Here is a 21,675-nt window from a genome sequence, read left to right on the forward strand (position 1 = left end):
TCCGGTCTGAGTCTGGAGAAGAGTTTAAATTGCGCTGCAAGAGTTAGCCAAATTTTCCTTAGTACTGGGGTTCTTGAGTATTGACTTCTTCTTCTGTCATTCTGTTGGTTTGGACTGTACCTGTTACACATTGAGACCTGTAGTTGCGCATTTGCTTTTGCATGTTTTGTGCGAATGTGTGTAAAAATTGAATGCTCCAATGAACAGACGTTTAAAAAGAAAAGATACTGACCTCTATGGGGATCGTAACCATGTCCAAGGCACAACATGAGGAAAGGTCGGACTCTCAGGTTACAGACTGATTAGCTGAAGATTGCTGATAACATTTAATCGTGATGGGCCTAATCCACATGGGCATGCCCAAAGGATGAGACAACATAGGTGGACAGCAGTATCTCTAAAAGCAATCTGCTGATCCCCACAATAACTACTCAAATACAAAGAAAGTTAAACAGATAGAAGCAAAGTCTTCAGTTCTATGCTATTTGCGACTGTTCCGCACCTGACTGCTGCAATATGGGTTTTATAATCATGTCAGCAAATCCAAGGATCGTGCAGCTATTGTCAATAGTGGGCTAAATAGAATCCTGGTGCTCCCCCTACTGGGGGAAAAAGGAGGATAATGCAAAATCAGAGGGCAGTGACCTGCTCTGTAGCTGGTATCTGAGTGATTGACTAGGAGCAGAACTTCGAACCTACTATACAGACTAAGGAATGCACATCGGAGAAAGTATAAATAGGTATCATGGGAAATGGAATTCAGAAAATAGACAGTGAATAGTTGCTTATTAGATTGCAGGTTTACTTATTGATGTCCAGAAGAAAACCATAAAACTTTCCAAGGAATAATTAAATGTTTACTGTATTTTACTTCTACCCAATAAATCAATTCTGTCCACTTTTACTGCTGGTTTGTATGCATTGTTAAAGACGGTTACCTTTCTGCTTCTCTGAGGCGTACCAACGAGGACCCGTTGGCTGTCCATAGCCCAGCATTTCTGTGCCAGTGCCGAACAATAAATTCCAGTAAATCCATCTGTAACATATTATACACAAGACCCCAATTATAAATTACAAGACATTATTCTCCAGGGTAGAACTTTGCAATTTACAATGTCATTGTCAAAATGTAATCCTATCCAACCATTAATAATACCATAAAATCAATTTTAAGCATCCACTGCTGCATAAAATTGCAATTTTAAAAAAATGGAAGACAAAAATTAAATTTTATCTCACTGATATTTCCCGCATCTGTCCTCTTTCCAATTTGGGAGGGTTGGCGAATGTAGATATTGGGCATTATTATGAAATTCTACAGTCAGCTGAGAGGAGGAAACTGACAGTGGAATAGATTGTTTTTACCAGATTTCCATTCCAGAAATGATGCTGCGATTGACATTAGGAGTAGGCAACTGACAAGCAGGAAACCGGATCCATCCGAAATAGAAGTTCAATTAGAAGCCCAAGCTGTGTTTCAAGAATGGGCCAACCAAACAGAAATCAAACACTTTAAGCATTAGCTTTTTGCAGCCATTATACAATGATCTTCCAAAAATGTAACGTTATACTGTACTTAACAGCAGTTTTTTGCACAAATCCAAAGATGATCATCCATATTTCTTTGTAGAATATTTATACACAGGAGGCGGTTAAACCATTTTTCAAGACAGCTCACCAAATAATGCCATCAGCAATAATATAAAATACATTTTTGCAATGTACTGAACTAACAATTGTGTTTTAGAAAGCTCAGAATTTAAAAAAGCTGAGATACGTTCCAACGAAAGCAAGTGTAAAGTAATTCGCTGGGTAACAGCAAAAGAAAATTGCAAAGACACCTCTATTCTACTACTGGAATACTGCAGTGCAAACAATGTATTTACTCATTTTGGCAGGAAGAATGCAATGTTACGAGTGTACGGTCAGTTCCAGTCCCACAGACTCCAGAGTTCCAACATAAGTGAATTAACCAATAATTTGTGTTTTCCTGAGATCTTTAACCTTCAACTGCTCCAATGAGTTACAGACACCAGATTTATAAGTAAAACATTAACAAGCTAAAACATTAACAAACTGTTTCTTAATAATGAAAGGAAAAGATGAAAGTATAAAAAATAACAGGCAATGGTCTACTAGTCCTACCCTCCACCCAGACAGACACAAGCTAAGGGTTGGAATCAAAAATGGGGATTAAAGGGAAAGGTTTGAGATGACTCTTCACTGCTGCAGTTGCGACCTCGGGAATAGATTCAATCAAGCGTTTCAGGTTGGCGCAGTTCCATGATTCCACCAGTCAGTGCAATTCCAATTGCCAGCCAACAGATGGTGCTGTACACAGAATGCTCAGATCAGTGCAATTCTGCTCCTCTACCACCAGATGGAGCACCATTTCCCTTTACAATTTCGACAGTTTCCTTCCTGGGAAAACGCAGATTTTGTCCCCTTTGTCTGAACTCTGCACAGAAACCCTGGCCTTACTTTAAGGAATGTTCTCACTTTGGGCTTCAATTTGAGCTCTTCCCAGCCCTCGAGGCACACAATTAGAATGTTACAATGGCTGGCATTTTCACATTCAAGAGATCTCTCCCAATTCTGATGGTTGTCTGTGCCTTTTTAAACTAGAAAGTCTCCACAAATTTAGTTTGAATACCTCTTAAAATTGTCCGGCAAAATGAGGAGAAAAAGGGAGATTACTGACTACCTTCAGGCTGACCTTTTGTCACAGAACTGAAACCGAAGATGGAACTCTGCAGAAGACCTGCCTTCGTTCCAGAAGCTTCTGACTTCAACAATTGGCTCCACCAATCACAGGCAACAATAGGATAAAGCTGAGAAGTCTACATTCACCGATTGGCTGCTTGCCAACTCTTAAATCAACATCACAGGTTCTGCCACAGAACCTAAAGGGGACGTCCTGGCCTGGTCCATCAGGACAGAGTGTTCCAGTACTGCCCAAAATCTCTAGTTCAACAGAAATGCCAAATGGCGCAGCAATGTAGCAGCTAAACAGAAAACTGCAGATCCAAGCAGTACAGGGATAAAAAGGGAACACAGGATTGGCAATGTCCTAACAGCAGAGAGACAACATAAATTGAGGATTCAAGTCTAAAAGAGGTTCAGGAGCTGAGAGACCTAGGTCTATATGTCCATAAATCATTCAAGGTGACAGGACAGATGGAGAAACAGGTTAAAGCATCTGGCACCCTGCGCTTTATACATAGGGTAAAATAGTACAAAAGTAAATAAGTTATGTTAAATCTGTATAAAATACAGTTTGCTTTCATCTGAAACAGTGTGCCCAATTCAGGTCCCAACACGTTTGGAAGGGTGTGGAGGCATGAGAGAGGGTGCAGAATAGATTCATGAAAATGATCCCAGGGGATGATGAACTTCAGTTACGTAGAAAGAATGGAGAACGTGGGATTATTCTCCTTGGTGAAGAGAATGTTGAGAGGGGATTTGTTAGAGGTGTTCACAATCAGAGGAGTTGGACAATGTAAATAGGGTAAAAGTTCCCATTGTTGGCAAAATCAAGAACCATAGGAGACAGATTTAAGGCAATTGGCAAAAGAAGCAATGGAGACATGAGGAAAAACATTATCATGCAGCGAGTGGTTAGGATCTGGGATACAGATCCCTGCTGGGTCACTGTCTGTGCGGAGTCTGCACGTTCTCCCAGTGTGTGCGTGGGTTTCCTCCGGGTACTCCGGTTTCCTCCCACAGTCCAAAGACGTGCAGGTTAGGTGGATTAGACATGATAAATTGCCTTTAGTGACCAAAAAGGTTGGGGGGGTTATTGGGTTACAGAGATAGGGTGGAAGTGAGGGCTTAAGTGGGTCGGTGCAGACTCAATGGGCCAAATGGCCTCCTTCTGCACTGTATGTTCTATGTTCACTGCCTGAGAGTGTAGTGGAGGCAATTGAGGCTTTCAAAAGGAAACAAGATCATTAAATGAAAAGAAAAAATTGCAAGGCTGCGGTGAAAAGGCATTAAGTGAATTGCTACTTCAGGGGTCAGGATATTACAGGCCAAATGATTGCCTCCTGTGCTGTACCATTCTATGACCCTAGTGACTGAATCTAATTATATTAAACCAAACTGGAATTTTCCTCAAGGGAGATAATTGTACCTTTACTCTCAATATCTCAGGTAGCTGAGCCAGCATACAACAGGCATAAAGACCTGGGGGCCTTATGTTTGATTTCCAGTCTGCACTGGGTGAACTTTTGTCAGCTGAAATAAGGTTAGGGTAATGCAAATGGCCTCAATCTTTTTAAGAGAAGGACAAAGTGTATGACTAATTTCTCTGGAACACTGTCAAGCAACCCAGACAATAAAATACATGTAACACTGATGGGAAAAAGCTACCATCTGGTATACAAATCAGAGGGTGCCATACCTCATCCCACCTCTGAGCCATTTTCGTGGAGGTAGAATGGGAGTTGGGAGCGATATTTGCCTGCATCTGGTGGGAAACTAATCAGGCTTGGTAAGCACACTTAAAGGAGGCCATGGGATTTTCTAGTCATCCTCCAGCTTCCTGGAGGTAGTGGTGGCCTGGAGCCCCACCCAAACCAAACCTTTGCCAGACAACAAGTTGTCCTGGCTGCAAAAGTAATGTTTTACTTTTACCTCCAATTTGAAGTGTTCAATCGCTCACTTGTCTTCCATTATATCCTACTGCTGCTTTCAAACTAGCCTGATTAGCCCTCCAGCTTCAAGAGCCCGTCTGTCTTCCTTAATTGGACACAGAGTCTTCCCTCAGGCTAATAAATTCATCACTCCAGGCGAAATCACATTCAGTTTGACTATAATCAGCACAATTCAGGCTTCAGACCCCCATTTAAGCCTGATGGTGAGATTCAGAAGCCCTCTTGGAAAATCCTGACCATAGTCTCTGTTGCATTAGGTGATCTTTGCTGGGATAACAATTGTGTACTGCAACAGGCTTTAGTGTTCCTGGGCTGGGGAGAAAAACTATTTAGTCAGTATTTCTACTTCTGTCTGCTGTCTACAGGCCTGTTTAAATAAGCCCACAGGTCACTAGCCTCCTGATACTAATTGCCTCAGCTTACTCATGGAAAAGGTACAAAAGCTGTCAAAAAGGAAATGAGAGATGTTTTATTTTTAATTGTTTACAAAAATTAAAAATCTATATGCTGAAGTTTTACTTACCATCATTTGGTCGAGACACAATGTCCACCACAGTAGAGGTCACCTTTGTGTACCAGTCATACTGAAACAAAACAAACATTGTTACAATTGCTGTTTTTTCCTGCTCATGCAAATAAGATATGACAAAATCCCTATTTCCCTCCATTAAGTGTCCACTGTTATTATCCTTTACCCGGGTTACTCTTGGGCCAATTCAAAACCGGGGGGGGGGGGGGAAGAGTTGGACAGGAGTAATGCGTCAGCATGAAGTTGGCTGCGCTTAAAAAAAATAGCAGGCCACACAGCCAAAACATTTGAATTTGCAAAAAACATTTGCAAAGCAAAATATGCCCCAAGTCTGAAATAAAATCAGAAAATGCTGGACATATTCAGCAGGTTTGGCAGCATCCATAGAGAGAGAAACAGCATTAATGTTTCAGATCAATGGGATATGACGGATTTAAAGCAAGTAGAGGCAAGGAAAGACAAAGGACAATTGAAAAAAAAGGAAGATCTAAGATAGTGGAAGTCAGAGAATGATAAAAGGCATGATGATGCAAGACAAATAGCATGGGATGACAGGGCAAGTGAAGGATCAAAAAGATGTTTATAGAGCTGTAATGGGAACACTCGGAATCTTTACCAACATCTGCTTTCCAAAAACAAAACTAGGGAAGGCTATCGACATTTAACATCGAGTTCAGAACACTGTAAAGTGCCTGAAAGAGGTGCTCCTTGGGTTTAAGCTGTGCTTCACTGGAACACAGTCGGAGGCCAGAGCAAGAGATGTCAGAGTGAGAGTGGAGGATAGAATTAAAACTATGTGGGGGGGGGGGGGGGGGGGGGACTTCCAGTGACGGGATGTAGTGGGCAGTCACACATCAGATGGCTCTCCTCCAGAAAACAGTAAAATAGGCACTTTTGCCCGAATTTGGCAAGGGAAATCGGACTCATTCATCCCCTCACCCACAAAGACAACAGAGAGGAAAATAATGGCAAGAAGCAGTAGCTCAAGAGGCTGATGGGAAGTGTAAGGGAATTTGTACTGGATATTGTATGAGTTAGGTACCAAGTTTAGAATCATAGGTTTTAGTGAAATGATAAAGTAGATTTAGGTGAGTATTGAGATGAGTGTGTAACCCAGGGTAACTTTGTGTGACCTAATGTAATCAAGTATAGCTAATGTAATCAAGTATAGTTAATATGATTAAAGCAGAAGACCCAGAAAAAGAGTATAGCTTTACCTAACATTTAAAATACAACAGTCACTTGGGAAAACAATGAACACGGCTCAGGGCTTAACTAAAATGGTTGGCCATAAATAAGGGCCATACAAAGACAGGAATGAAGGAAGCCTGTTTTTGTATACATTCGGCCTTGGTCAGCAAAAACCACACTTGTGTCAACAAGCAGGAAAGTTTACAGAGACGAGATAAGGACTGACTTATGGCTACCATGGTTGACGAAGCAGAGAGAGAAACGACCAGTCTTGACTGAGACAGATAGAGGCTCACTATAAACAGTGGTGGCCAAAGTAAGGAAAGCAAGATAAGAGGGCTGTAAATTAAGATAAGAGTTTGAATCATGGAGTTAAAATGTACATAAAAGGCGGTAAGCCCTGAAGCTTTTTTAGATTGCTCCGGACAATCTCAGCTTTGTTTTTCTCATGCTAAGAAAAATAAAGTTCACTGCTTGGAAGATCGCTCCTCAGACTCTCTGTGTTTTAATATTTGAATAGGTACAAACAAATTGTCGTCCTGGGGAACCACGACAAAATTGGCGCTGCGAGAGCAGGGTTGGTGAGAGATCGCCCAGAAAAGCATCTGGAAGGAGTGGCGGAGGCGAAGGTCCGACCGGGGCTGGACATCCCAAAGCCGGCATTCTGACAGCAAGGTAAGCAGATTTGTATTGCACGTAAATCCTTGTTGTCAGAAAAGGGATCTCGAGGCCCGGCGCACTCAGCTCTTTGCTGGTCTTGAATCTCCCCAACCACAAAGATATCCTGCGTGACTAAAACCAAATTGGGTAAAATAGTTTTGAGAGACTGAGTCTGATCTGAAGAGTAGAGTTTTGCATGCAAAGCGCACTGTGAATACTGTATTGTCTGTGAGTGGGTAAAAAGGGAGACGAGAAAAAGGCCGAACGCTAAGGTAATGCAATTAGGTTAAGTCAACCGGTTTGGAGCGGGTTTTTCCAGGATACGACTTGCCCAGAAGAGAGTAAGTGTGGGAAAAATCTGCCAGTCCAAACCTACCCAGGACCTCGGGTAACGGACGTCAGCCGAGAGGGAGAGAGATCAGTGAGAGATCACTCTCTGACCTAATACGGTAGTCAAAAGCATAGGAGGGGAACCTAACCCCGGAGGGGGGGATTAACAGCTAGAATAGAGAAAGTAAAAGACCAATTTGAACAAACTGGTCTGAGACAGCAGCGTGGAGGACAGAAATAAGAAGGAGAGTCGGAACACAGGTAGGGTAATAACTAACAACGTGGAAAGGTCACACTGACAAAACCGCCTAGCGGAAAGAGTGGTATAATCGATTGGGAAGGAAGATTAGTCAGGGAATTAAGAAAGGAAAATAACAAAAACGGAAGCAACACTGGATTGGGGAGAAATTACACATATAACTAACTTAAAAGAGGTAGAGAACGAGTGGCCGTATGTAAAGTGGGAAAGAATAGCCGATAGGAATTGGATAGACGAAATAAACTTGGAAACTCTAGGGAAATTAATAAAGGAATCTGATCGATATAGGGTTTCTATAGACATAGACGAGCACGTAAAAACCTACTACCCTCTAGCCCGGGAAAGGAAGATAGAGCCGGGACAGGGGACTACGGGGAAGTGGATATCGAGACCCCAGTTAGAATTACAGATATTGTCAAGGGACACCCAAGAGAAAGGTAAACAGGGGACTGAACACGGAAAAACGACACAGCAAGTAATAATCACTGTGACACCTAACTCTGACGGATTAAGTGATAAAAATTGTGACAGTAATCCGAAAAGACAAGTAATGGCACACCAAATTAAAACACCAGTGGAAACATTAGGGGATAAATTCCCAGCCCTCAGGGGAGACATAGAACACGTTTCTAAAAAATGGGCCAAAAGAACAAGTAAAACTAATACACCGTGGCCGGAGGAAGGCACATGGTGCGTAGAGAGATGTGAGGACCAGAAGGGAATGATAAAGAACTACAAAATAAAAGATAAATCTAAGAAAAGAAAGGAGAAGCGAGAAAAGGAACTAGAGATACTGGCATTGTTTGAAAAGGAAGGGAAAGAAAGGAGAAGGGCATGGAGGGAAATATGGATGCAAATGCCAGTGCAACTTCAGGAAAAAGCAAAATTAGAAGATCCAAATGTAGCCCCGCCCCCATACTCAGAGGAACAGGGTTCCACGGGACTGTACCCAGTTATATCAGGCACGATGAATTTTGAGGGAGCATTTGATACAAAACAGATGACGACGGAGGATTGGGAACAAAGGGAGCTAGAAAAGAAACAAAGTGCTAGGAAGAGACGGAAGGAGAGACAGGAGAAAGTAGTGACAGCGAAGGGGGACAATCAGTGTTAGGAGAACAAAGAAAATCGACGCGGGTAAGACACCAAACTGTAAAGTTTCCAGAGGTGGAAAAAAGAAAGAAAAAGGTGTTCCCGGTGATTCTGAAAGGTGGCAGAGCACAGTATATCCCTTGGTCAGGTCAGGATTTGCCTAATCTAATTAATGAATTACCCAATATTTTGGATGGGGCTGGAAGGTGGATTGGACAGTTGGAAGCAGGAATGGTGGGAAAAAGGATGGCACTGGGTGACATCAAAGCTCTCCTGACAAAAGTGCTAGGAATGGACCAAATGGCAGAAGTAATGAGACGTGCCGGCATCCAGACCGCAGCTCATGACCCAAACGTAGACGGGACACTAATGGACCCGTACCGACAAGACATATGGCAGGCACTAAGGAATATGTACCCCAATCGAATGGATGTAAAAACCCTAAGGGGAGAGCCACTGGGAGAGGAGGAGAATGCAGCTGTGTATGTGGAAAATCAATTAAAAAGGTGGAAAAGGGACACGGAGAGGGACATTCTAACAGACCCGCTGACCAACTCCATGTTCCGGGCTGCAATTCTAGAGGGCCTGCCAGTCTCAGCTAAAACAAAACTGGAGGATGTAGTGGGCTTGGACTCAAAAAGTTACCGGGAGTTTGTGGATTATGTTGCCCATGCAGTAGAAAGACATCGCAAAGATGAAAAGAATGCAGACAAACAGCTGAAGGAGATACAACGTAAACTCCTTCAGGCACAATTGGAGGAGATCAAAAACAAAGATAAGCTAAAGGCAAAAGAAGATCTCACACCCAGAAAAATAGCACCGATGATGGTGGAACAGAAGCCAGGGGAAATACCTGCACTAACAATAGGGGGAAGCGGAGATGGAGGCCAGCCCATCGTAACCTATAACATTTCTGCCTTCCCACTGCCCATAAACCCAGAAGCCCACAGCCTAAATTATCAAAACCGATACGCCCTACAAAATCAGACTGACTGGAATAAAAATGGGAAAGGACAGGGAGGTGGTAGGCCACCCTTTCAGAATCAGAGAGGACAGGGACAGGTTAATTATCAAACTCCGAGACAGGGACCACTGCCTGGCCCTCCAGGTGTGTGCTGGGGGTGCGGGGAGACAGGTCACATAAAAAGGAATTGCCCGCGGAATTCCACCAGACAGGGAGAAAACCAGCAACAGGCAGGCCAACAGCTGATCCAAGGGTCGCCGAACAGCGGCCCGATGTTTCAAGGGCCGGGGAACCATCAGAGTTTCGCATAGAGAGGCCCAGAGAACCCCGAAATGGTAGGACAGTACGTACAAATAACAGAAACCGCAGAGCAGGAACCTATAGTTAATGCTAGAGTAGGCGGGATCGAGGTCCCCATGATGATAGACACCGGTGCCACCTGTACGTGCATACAAACGAAATATGCGGATCACCTACCATTGTCAAACCGGTTTGTAAAAACTGTGGGGTTCTCGGGGGAAAATAACACTAGCTCAAATGACGATGCCGGTGCCTATTACCATTGGAAATAAAACTACCCATGTACCTATTTTAGTATATGATAAAACTCCTTTAAATCTATTGGGAAGGGACGCAATCCTAGGTCTGGGACTGAAATTAGAATGTACCGAACAAGGAATTGATTTGATGGGAATGTATTCACTTGAGGTACCAGGAAAGGAAGGGGTTAATGTATATTGGCTGGGAGATATAGAGGAACAAATTAAAAAACAGATCTGGACAATCTGGGGAAAACTTATAGACACTTGGGTTCCACAAGCCAAGTGGCCGAGAACAGAATTACATAGTACAATGATATTTGATGAAGGACAGGCACCTGAAATACAAGAGAAATGGGAAAAGGAGGCAGGACGAGAACAGGAAATAAAGTCAGGAAGTATTTTAATTGGACTAGAGGGAGTGGCCCTCGCAATCGTTAGGAATGAATGGATTGACAAATGGTTCTCTGTACTTGGGGCGGAGCCACATGTCACATTGAAAGTTAATCCGGGATATAGATCAAAGGACCTAGGACCCATGGTGTTAAGAGCGCAAGACTTAGAATTTGTACAGACAGACAGTGCGGATATTTGGACGTCCAGCGATGGACAAATGACGAAAATAATTTTGGATGTTAGGATGCTTGGGACACCAAAGCAGATAACAATAGGAGTGCAAAGTGAGAAACAGGAGCGGGAATGGAGAGAGAGCTTAGAGCAGGATTTGAACTCCCTCCCACAGGAGTTGTGGTCCAGACAGGACACGGATGTAGGGAGGGTTAAAAACGCTAATCCAGTTGAAGTCAGATTAAAGACAGGACGCCAGGGGCCCTATAGACCACAATACCCAATCAAGACAGAAGCAATTGAAGGAATTAGAGAAACGATTAAGGGATTGATAGAAGCAGGGGTATTAAAGGAAACCCGGAGTAGGTGTAATACCCCGCTCCTACCAGTAAAGAAGGCGGACGGAGAAAAATGGAGATTGGTGCATGACCTAAGGGCAATTAATGAGGTAGTGGAAGATATGCCCGTAGAAGTTCCAAACCCTTACACCTTGCTGACAAATATACCACCTGAAAGTAGATGGTTTACTGTAATCGACCTATGTTCAGCATTTTTTAGTGTGCCACTAGCTCCAGAAAGTCAGTATCTCTTTGCATTTACGTACGAGGGGAAACAATACACATACAATAGAATGCCCCAAGGATTTAAACATTCCCCACATGTATTCAATCAGGTGTTGAAAGCAGATTTAGAAGGAATACAGTTGGAAGGAACACTGCTACAGTATGTGGATGATTTACTATTATGCACAGAGACACAAGAACAATGCAGGAAGGATAGTTTAAAACTTTTGAAAAGACTAGCAGAGGGGGGTCATAAAGTATCCTGGAAGAAGCTGCAGCTGTGCCAGAGAAAGGTAGAATACTTGGGGAGAGAAATATCCGCAGGGCAGAAGGGGATAGCTTCACAGCAAATAGAAGCAGTACTGAAAATTCCGAAACCACAGACGGTGGGACAAATGATGACATTTTTGGGAATGACAGGCTTCAGTTCAGAATGGGTGGAAAACTATGCAGAAAAAACGCAGGCACTACGAAAGATAATGAAGGAAGCAGGGTGTGACGAATTAAAAGCCAAACTAAAATGGGACAAAGATGCGCTAGAAGCATTTGAGAATATAAAGAGTGAAATGGCACAGGCACCAGCATTGGCTTTACCGACCTATGACAAGCCCTTTGATTTATTTGTGAGTAACAGAGAAGCCGGATTTGCTACAGCAGTGTTAACATAGGAAAGTTGCAAGGGAAGGCGAAGGCAGACTGTAGCATATTATAGTACCAAGCTAGATGACGTAGCAATGGGATACCCGCCGTGTTATCAAGGCCTGGCAGCAGCTTGGTGGGCGTACGAAAAGGCAGCTACGGTCACAATGGGATATCCGATAAACATACATGTATACCATAAAATAGCTGAATTGATTGAAAAAGGGAAGTTTGTTCTGACGCCGGCTAGAATTCACCATTTTCAAATGCTGACCACATTCCCGGACATTACGATAGTAAAGTGCAATAGGGCCAACCCAGCTGACTATATGCCATTGCCACATGAGGGAGAGGAGCATGAGTGTGTGAGAGAGACAAGAGCGTTTATGAAACTGAGGAAAGATCTGAAGGCAGATAGGTTAAACACAGAAGAAAAGAGAACGTTGTATGTTGATGGCTCGTGCCATAGGGATCATAAGGGAAATCATGCTGGCTATGCAGTAGTTGAACAGAAAGGGAAAACATTTGAGGTAGTGGAGGCAAAAGAATGTGAGCAGCCATGCTCAGCCCAGTTAGCGGAGCTTGAAGCACTGACCAGAGCATGTGAATTAGCAAACGGGGAAGCAGTGGAAATTTATACTGATTCGGCCTATGCCCACGGGGTTTGTCACCTGTTTGGGGCAATATGGAAGCAAAGGGGATTTATGAAAAGCGGAGGAGGACCAATTCAACACGAAGTTCAAATCAGGGCTTTAATAAGGGCTATGATGGGCCCAAGGGAATTAGCCATAATTAAGTGTCAGGCGCATAAAAAGGGAACAGATAACATCACACAGGGAAATACCAAAGCTGACAAGGCGGCTAAAGAAGCATCAGGATACATTGAGGCTACGATAGCCCCAGTAGAAATAGCAAGGCCGCACCCAGGGCCAGGTGTGGGGAATATCGAACCTCAAATCACATTAGAAGATGTGGCACAATTACAGGAAGAAGCCCCTGTAGCAGAAAAAACAATGTGGAGAGAGAGAGGAGCATTACAGGGACAACATGACAAAATATGGAGAAATGGGGAAGGGTTGATCATAGCACCCACATCGTTACTAACCGTACTAATTAGTGAAGCACACGGGGTGGATCACTGTGCGAGAGGAGAAGTGGCTAGGAAGATTAAGAAAGAAGGATTCTGGTCACCATACCTGCAGAACTCAATTGACTACATACTGGGTCTGTGTGAGGTGTGTGCTCAGAATAATATCAGGAAAGGCATTACTGCCCCAATAGGGCACATACCCATTCCAGAAGGGCCGTTTAAACATCTATGCATGGACTATGTGGATATGGGAAAGGTGGTAAGAGGAAAAAGATACATGCTAGTGATTATTGATAGATTCAGCAGATGGATAGAAGCAACGCCATCCAAAGATCAAGGATCTGGAACGGTAATTAACTTCCTGTCAAAAGAAATTATCCCAAGATTTGGCATACCCATGCAATTAAGTTCAGACAATGGATCTGCTTTTATAGGGAGGGCACTGAGAGAGATACTCTCAGCACTCCGTATAAAGCAGAGGTTTGGATGTGTGTATCATCCTCAATCCCAAGGAATGGTGGAGAGAGCAAACGGAACCCTCAAGGCTAAAATAAGCAAAATTTGTAGTGAGACAGGAAAAAACTGGATAGATGCTCTGCCATTGGCTTTAATGCAGTACAGGAGTCAGGAAAACAGAATCACACATTTAAGCCCGCATGAGATGATGACAGGAAGAGTAATGCCGGTGCCAAAGATCGGGGGAACAGGGGGCCCCACATTGGAGTGTTTAGATCAGGATGCAAGAGAGTATGTACGACAATTAACTTTTATACATAGAACTATTTTTGAACAGGAAAAGGCCAAGGAGGAGGAGAGCCCTGCCACGGAACACCAGATCACACCGGGAGATCAAGTATACATCAGAAAGTTCCGGAGACGTTGGCATGAACCCAGACGAGAAGGGCCGTTTGAAGTCACCAGAGTATCTCCCACGGCGTTGCAAGTAGAAGGCAGTACACTGTGGTATCACTTGAACCATTGTACCAGAACGGTACCCGGGGTAGGGGAGAGAAGGGAGACTGAAGTTAGAGGTAGGGCGGATAGAAGTAGCAGCGAGGAAGAGATAGAACTACACGAGGAGAATCGTGAGGAGGAGGAGCAGAGCCAAAGTACAGCAGGGCCATGAATAAGTTGAAGAATCTTAGGGCAGAAGTGAAAGAAAATGCTGGGTTTGGGCATGAAGCCTGGAATTGGTTGGATAGGATGTTCGGAAGATGGGGGGCATGGTTCGCCAAAGCTGGAGCTGTAGCAATCACAATCATAACCGTTCTAGGACTCATATTTTGTTGTTTTCTACCCGCCCTGAGATCCTTCCTTACCAGAGTTGCAACACGGCAGATGATGGTTACAAGCAGCTCACGCTCGCGAGGAAAAACAGAGGAACGGGAAAACCTTGAGCTGCCTCCGATGAGCGGATTCACCATGACCCTGGTCGAGATGGAAACTCGTCACTCTGTGAAAGGACTATAATAATGGACGATTGCTTTGTACCAACAACAGCACCTGACTGAAATTCGCAAGAGACTTGGAGAACTTAGTCTGTACACAGGAATCAGTCTTTTTTCCTTCCCTTGACAAGGGTGGGAAGGTTTTTGGCTGATGACTGTCAGGAGCAAGCAATCTGGGGGAGCGACCCGAGAATTAGAACCTGGATAGATGAATTATGATAAAGAAGAATTAGGGACATTGTTCCCTGCCCAAAGTATTCGGCTCCTCCACATTGCCTGCAAAAAGTGTTTAAAATAAATTGTAAATGGGATCCAGTAAGGGGATTATTTGAGCTTGGTAACTTGTGTGAGGCTAGGGAATAGCCTCAAAGGGGGGACATGTAAGGGAATTTGTACTGGATATTGTATGAGTTAGGTACCAAGTTTAGAATCATAGGTTTTAGTGAAATGATAAAGTAGATTTAGGTGAGTATTGAGATGAGTGTGTAACCCAGGGTAACTTTGTGTGACCTAATGTAATCAAGTATAGCTAATGTAATCAAGTATAGTTAATATGATTAAAGCAGAAGACCCAGAAAAAGAGTATAGCTTTACCTAACATTTAAAATACAACAGTCACTTGGGAAAACAATGAACACGGCTCAGGGCTTAACTAAAATGGTTGGCCATAAATAAGGGCCATACAAAGACAGGAATGAAGGAAGCCTGTTTTTGTATACATTCGGCCTTGGTCAGCAAAAACCACACTTGTGTCAACAAGCAGGAAAGTTTACAGAGACGAGATAAGGACTGACTTATGGCTACCATGGTTGACGAAGCAGAGAGAGAAACGACCAGTCTTGACTGAGACAGATAGAGGCTCACTATAAACAGTGGTGGCCAAAGTAAGGAAAGCAAGATAAGAGGGCTGTAAATTAAGATAAGAGTTTGAATCATGGAGTTAAAATGTACATAAAAGGCGGTAAGCCCTGAAGCTTTTTTAGATTGCTCCGGACAATCTCAGCTTTGTTTTTCTCATGCTAAGAAAAATAAAGTTCACTGCTTGGAAGATCGCTCCTCAGACTCTCTGTGTTTTAATATTTGAATAGGTACAAACAAATTGTCGTCCTGGGGAACCACGACAGAAGCCAGAAACTGCAGAAAAGGCACAAGCAGCGAGCAAGCGGGTCAGCAGACCCATGAGGTGAGAGGTCCCCGGACACCTGAGAGCGGGAGACCGGCGACCCAGACACCCCGATATTCCAGAGATGGTTGGAATATATTCCTAACTAAGGAACTAACCACGATGAAGGAAAAGATTAAGGCAGAGATTCAAATAGCAGTCAAGGTGGCAGCAGCGGAGGTGCTGGCTGCCATGCAGACAGTGGTTGCGGCATGGGAAGGAGTCTGGAAGCCGAGGGGAAAACGATACAGGAACTCGAAATGGCATCGATGGACCAGAGCAACCGAATCGTTGCCCTGAAAACAGAGATAAAGAAGTTTGCGGCGTTCCAGAAGGGCCTGAACTGGAAGGTCAAGGACCAGGAAAACTGATTCAGGTGGGCCTGTCAGAGGGAATTGAGGGCAGAGACCTAATCGACTACATGGCCCAGATGCTGGACAACCTGTTTGGAAACGACAGCTTCCCTAAGCCGCCGGAAATCGACAGGGCCCGCAGGTCGCTCCGTCCAAAGCACAGGGCCAGGGAGCAGCCGAGGGCGATAATAGCCAAGCTGTACAAATACCAGCATCAGGGGAGGATCCTACACTGGGCTCAACAGATGAAGGCAAGCAGCCGGGAGGGACACAAGATAAGGGTGTAACAAGACTTTGGGGCGGACCTGGTGAAGCACAGGGACAAATTCAATCATGCAAAGTTGGCTATGTACAAAACAATGTGAGATTCGGGATGTTATTCCCAGCCAGACTCTGAGTGATATACCAGAACAAAGAGCACTATTTTACTATCCCAGCAGAGACAGACAGGTTTGGCTGTACGAATGGACTAGATAAACGGCAAACAGAGCAGCGGTGATGAAGACACAGAGGGAGCAATGGAAAGGGACAATTTTGCGCAGGACTGCACTGACTTGTTATGAGTAAGGGAACTAGCTTATAGAAAGGAAAGGGCGAGGGCAGCAGAGCACAGGGGAGGGTGAGGAGACAAAGAGGATACCAACGGAGCCTCCTTCGAAGCAATGTCCAAGGTTGTGGGGATGAGTGTGGAGACGTGCCCCAGAGTGGCAGTCTGCGAAGTATCGGACCAGTCAGAACTTCATATGGGGAAGAGGGCTGACACCCTTGCCTAATTTCTGCCGGAGAATCCTGCTTGGCTGGTGATCAAAGGCGGTACAATGACACAGTGGTTAGCACTGATGCCTCACAGCTCCAGGGACCCGGATTCAATTCCAGCCTCGGGTAACTGTCTGTGTGGAGTTTGCACTTTCTCCCAAAGCCTGCGTGGGTTTCCTACGGGTGCTCCGGCTTCCTCCCACATTCCAAAGATGTGCAGGTTTGGTGGATTGGCCATGATAAATTGCCCCTTAGTGTCTCCAAAAAAGGTTAGGTGGGGTTACTGGGTTATGGAGATAGGGTGGAAGTGTGGGCTTAAGTAAAGTGCCCTTTCTAAGGGTGGATGCAGAGTCGATGGGCTGAATGGCCTCCTTCCGCACTGTAAATTCTATGATTCTATTCTCTGAATCTATCAGCAGCAGCACCCAAAGCTGCAGATTGGCTGGCAGAACTATCGGAATTTCTCCACCTGGAGGAGATCAAGTTCACCATTCGAGGGTCAGAGGAGGGCTTCCAAACAACATGGAGGCCATTCACTAATTTGGTCCAAGACCTGGTCAAAGACAACGACCAATAGAGCGGGGGAGGGGGGGAATGCACAGGAACCAAAGAGACCACAGGGAGCAGGCAGAAATGGGAGGGGGGAAATGAGATCAGTGGAAACAATAAGCCCGACACAGAGGCCAGAGGGCCCAACACAAGGCACACGAAAAAGAACCCTCTAAAGCAGGCCAACAACAGGATTGGATGAGGAGAAAATGGAGGGGAGGCCAAGCAATGGGCGGGGGCAGGGTGAGAGGAGGGCACTGCCCACATATAAACACCAGACAACTACCCATGGTGAAATCATGTTGCAGCTGTACAAAACTCTGGTACGGCCGCATTTGGAGTATTGCATACAGTTCTGGTCGCCTCATTATAGGAAGGACGTGGAAGCTTTGGAACGGGTGCAGAGGAGATTTACCAGGATGTTGCCTGGTATGGAGGGAAAATCTTATGAGGAAAGGCTGATGGACTTGAGGTTGTTTTCGTTAGAGAGAAGAAGGTTAAGAGGTGATTTAATAGAGGCATACAAAATGATCAGAGGGTTAGATAGGGTGGACAGTGAGAACCTTCTCCTGCGGATGGAGGTGGCTAGCACGAGGGGACATAGCTTTAAATTGTGGGGTAATAGATATAGGACAGAGGTCAGAGGTAGGTTTTTTACACAAAGAGTGGTGAGGCCGTGGAATGCCCTACCTGCAACAGTAGTGAACTCGCCAACATTGAGGGCATTTAAAAGTTTATTGGATAAGCATATGGATGATAATGGCTTAGTGTAGGTTAGATGGCCTTTAGTTTTTGACTTCTCATGTCGGTGCAACATCGTGGGCCGAAGGGCCTGTACTGCGCTGTATCGTTCTATGTTCTATGAAATAAAAGGCTAAAGGAAAGTCCCTGAAACAGTGAAGGGCCACACCAAAAAAGAGTAACGTGTAAATTGTAACCGTCACATCTAGCTTTAACGGTGTATAAAATGTAAAAACCTCAATAAAAAATATATTTTAAAAAATAATTCAAATTATGGCCGAAAGCTCAGGCATGTGGGCCGAGACTGTGTTGTGAGCTGCAATACATACACAATAATACAAAAGACAATGTACTAAATTGAAAAGAAGTACAAGCAAATCAAAATTTCACCTGGAGGTGTGTTTGGGGCATTGGATGTTGAGAAGGGAAAAGGGCAGGTGTTGCATTTTCTGCACATGCATGAGAGAGGGTTGTTGGGGATTATAAAGGAATGGATGAGAGTGGAGCATGTCACAAAGGGAACAGTCTCTTTGGAATGCTGGACGGGGAGGGAAAGATTTATTTGGTTGTGGAATCATGTTGGAGGTGGCAAAAATGTCTGATGATGTATTGAATGTGGAGGCTGGTGAGTTGTCATGCGAGGACAAGGGGAACTATACTGTGGTTCCAGGAAAGTGGTGCTGGAGTGAGCAAGTGCAGAAATGCAAGATATAGAATTGCCATGGTTAAGGTGCTACAAATACAAAGTTTATACGATTGTTACGCTTTGGAACCGTCTCTGATTTAGAGTAAAATGGAGGAGTGAAAGGAATCATGTGAACCGCCCGGAGCCTGACAACAAACTTGGATGGTTTTATTAAAAGTTAAAGGGAGGCCCAGGTTGTTTTACTGGAAGAAGGTGCATGATGTTCACACAATATTTTGTGAAGTAGACTGAGTGTGTCCAGGACCCACAGAGAAGTGTCAGGAATGTCAGATTTTATAAATAGTTACACAAATGGGTATACTTTAAATTGGTATTTAGTTCTACAAAAAAATTGAATTGGTGAACAAGAGGAAAGTTAATTAATATTTATACAAAGGACAAAGAAAAGTACAGCACAGGAACAGGCTCTTCCGGTTGTGGACTTCCGGTTGCGGCTATGACCAGCTAAGTCGCACATTTGGCAGCTCCTGCGACAAAGGTGTTTAAGGGCCGATTGGAGGGCCCCGACGGTACTGTAAAGACGAATCCCGGTGGGGGAAGGCTCCCTGAGGAGAGTGAGACCAACTTTATGGTCGGTACTCGGAGTGGGGCGACAAAAAAAGCGGCAGCAGCTCCCCGAAAAAAGCGGGGGAAGAGGACCAAAATGGCGGCCGGTGGCGCACTAGAAGATTGGAGAAAATGGGCGGAGGAGCAGCAGGCCGCTCTCCTCCGGTGTTTTACGGAGCTGAAAGTGGAACTCTTAGAGTCTATGAACGCGACGACCACAAGGCTGATGGGGGCCCAGGCGACCCAAGAGGCGTCGATAAGAGAGCTGCAGCAGGAGATGACTGCAAGGGAGGAGGAGGCCACGGTCCTCGTGGGAAAGGTGGAGGTGCACGAGGCACTCCACCTGAAATGGCAGAGCCGCTTTGAGGAGCTGGACACTCGAATGAGGCGGAAGAACTTGAGGATCCTGGGCCTAGCAGAAGGCCTGGAGGGGCCTGATCTCCCGAAATATGTAGCGGAGATGCTGAGCTCCCTGATGGGAGAGGGGGCCGGTCCATCGCCTCTGGAGCTGGAAGAAGCATATCGGGTCATGGCTAGGCGGCCTAGGGCGAACGAGCCCCCGAGGGCGGTGCTGGTGCGATTCCAGCGTTTCTGTGATCGGGAGAAAGTGCTGAAGTGGGCCAAGAGGGAGAAAAGCAGCAAATGGGAGAATTCGACGGTGCGGATATATCAGGACTGGAGTGCGGAGGTGGCAAAGCGGCGGGCCCGGTTTAACCGGACGAAGGCGGTGCTGCACGCAAAGAGGATCAAGTTCGGAATGCTGCAGCCAGCGCGCTTGTGGGTCACCTACAAGGACCAGCACCATTACTTTGAGACCCCAGAGGAGGCATGGACTTTTGTTCGGGAGGAAAAGCTGGACCTGAACTAGAACTTGGGAACGCCGGCGGTCGAGGCCGCCCGAGTACCCTTGACTGATCAAGTGGCCCATGTCTTTCTTAGGCCAGGTCGGAACTTGGTTAAAGTTGATGGATCGTTTGGTTTCTTTGAAACTTGTGTTATGGGGGGTTTCTTTGTTCCTTTTTGTGTGTCTCTTCCCGTTGCCAACATCCCTTAATTAATGTTGTTGTAGGGGGGGCTTTTTTACTGTTTTTTGATCTGTTCTTTAAGGGTTATGGTTACTGTTCTGTTCGATGGAGGGTGATGGTTAAATACGTTATTATTGGGTAGTTATTTAGTTATGCAGGCATAGTTATGTATTTATGTATTTATTTGAGATTTGTTATTTATATTGTTATATTGTTAAGTTGGGGAGGCGGGACGGGGGGGGTGCAAGTTGGTTATGCGGGTTTTCTTTTTCTCTTTTTTCTTCCTCTCGTTTTAAGGGGGCTTTTTTATGGGCTTGGATGGGGACGGGGGTGGAATTGAAGATGGCGGGGTAGGGTGTGGCCGGGCGAAAGCGCGGGCTTTCCCCTGTTTCCCGCGCGCGGGACGGAGGAAGGGGGAGGAGAGAAGAGTGGGGTGTGGCCAGCAATGGCGGCTTTTCCCGCGCTGAAGCGGGGTCAGAGAGGGATGGCAAGGGGGGGGGGAGGCCCCTCCCCCCCCACATCGGGAGGAGTCGGAGTGTGGCAGGGGCAGCCGGGTCAGCGAAAATCAGCTGACTCTCGGGAGTACGATGGTGGATACACCGCGGCTAGGAGGGGTCCTAGCCGGGGGGGGGGGGGGGGGGGGGGGGGGGGGGGGGGGGGGAGGGGGGTTAGGGGGGGATACCGGGTTGCTGCTGGAAAGGCCGAGGACGGGAAGGGAAGAACGGGAGGAGAGAGGGGGGGGGGCCACCGCCATGGGGAACGGGTCAGAAGGGGAGGGTCGACCCGGGGCGAACAGGGGACAGGACATGGCTAATAGACAGGGGAAAGGGACAGGTCGCTCCGCGACCCGGTTGATTACTTGGAACGTGAGGGGGCTGAATGGGCCGGTCAAGAGAGCAAGGGTTTTTTTCACACCTAAAGGGACTGCAGGCGGATGTGGCAATGTTGCAGGAGACTCACTTGAGAGTAGTAGACCAGGTACGCCTGAGAAGGGGGTGGGTGGGACAGGTGTTCCACTCAGGCTTGGACGCAAAGAACCGGGGGGTGGCGATTTTGGTGGGAAAGAGGGTGTCGTTCGTGGCGGCGCAGGTGGTAGCAGATAAGGAGGGTAGGTACGTGATGGTGAAGGGTAGGCTGCAGGGAGAGAATGTGGTGCTGGTGAATGTGTATGCCCCGAATTGGGATGACGCGGGTTTTATGAGGCGCCTGTTGGGCCTCATTCCGGGTCTGGAGGCAGGAGGCCTGATCATGGGGGGGGACTTCAATACAGTGCTCGACCCTGGGCTGGACAGATCGAGTTCCAGGACGAAT

General features: G+C 45.7%; 1 protein-coding gene across 2 annotated transcripts in view; it reads right to left on the reverse strand.

Moving 5' to 3' along the window:
- apeh (acylaminoacyl-peptide hydrolase) overlaps positions 1–21,675 on the reverse strand; it is a 147,501-nt gene that overhangs the window by 63,710 nt on the left and 62,116 nt on the right. For both annotated transcript variants that reach the window (XM_038810725.1, XM_038810724.1), the window contains exons 11-12: positions 5,179–5,239; positions 939–1,036 (exon numbers count right to left, since the gene is read on the reverse strand). In XM_038810725.1, the coding sequence (XP_038666653.1) occupies positions 939–1,036; positions 5,179–5,239 (159 nt within the window). The remainder of the gene's footprint in view (positions 1–938; positions 1,037–5,178; positions 5,240–21,675) is intronic.

Source organism: Scyliorhinus canicula, chromosome 11 (assembly GCF_902713615.1).
Source record: "Scyliorhinus canicula chromosome 11, sScyCan1.1, whole genome shotgun sequence".
Taxonomy (NCBI): domain Eukaryota; kingdom Metazoa; phylum Chordata; class Chondrichthyes; order Carcharhiniformes; family Scyliorhinidae; genus Scyliorhinus; species Scyliorhinus canicula.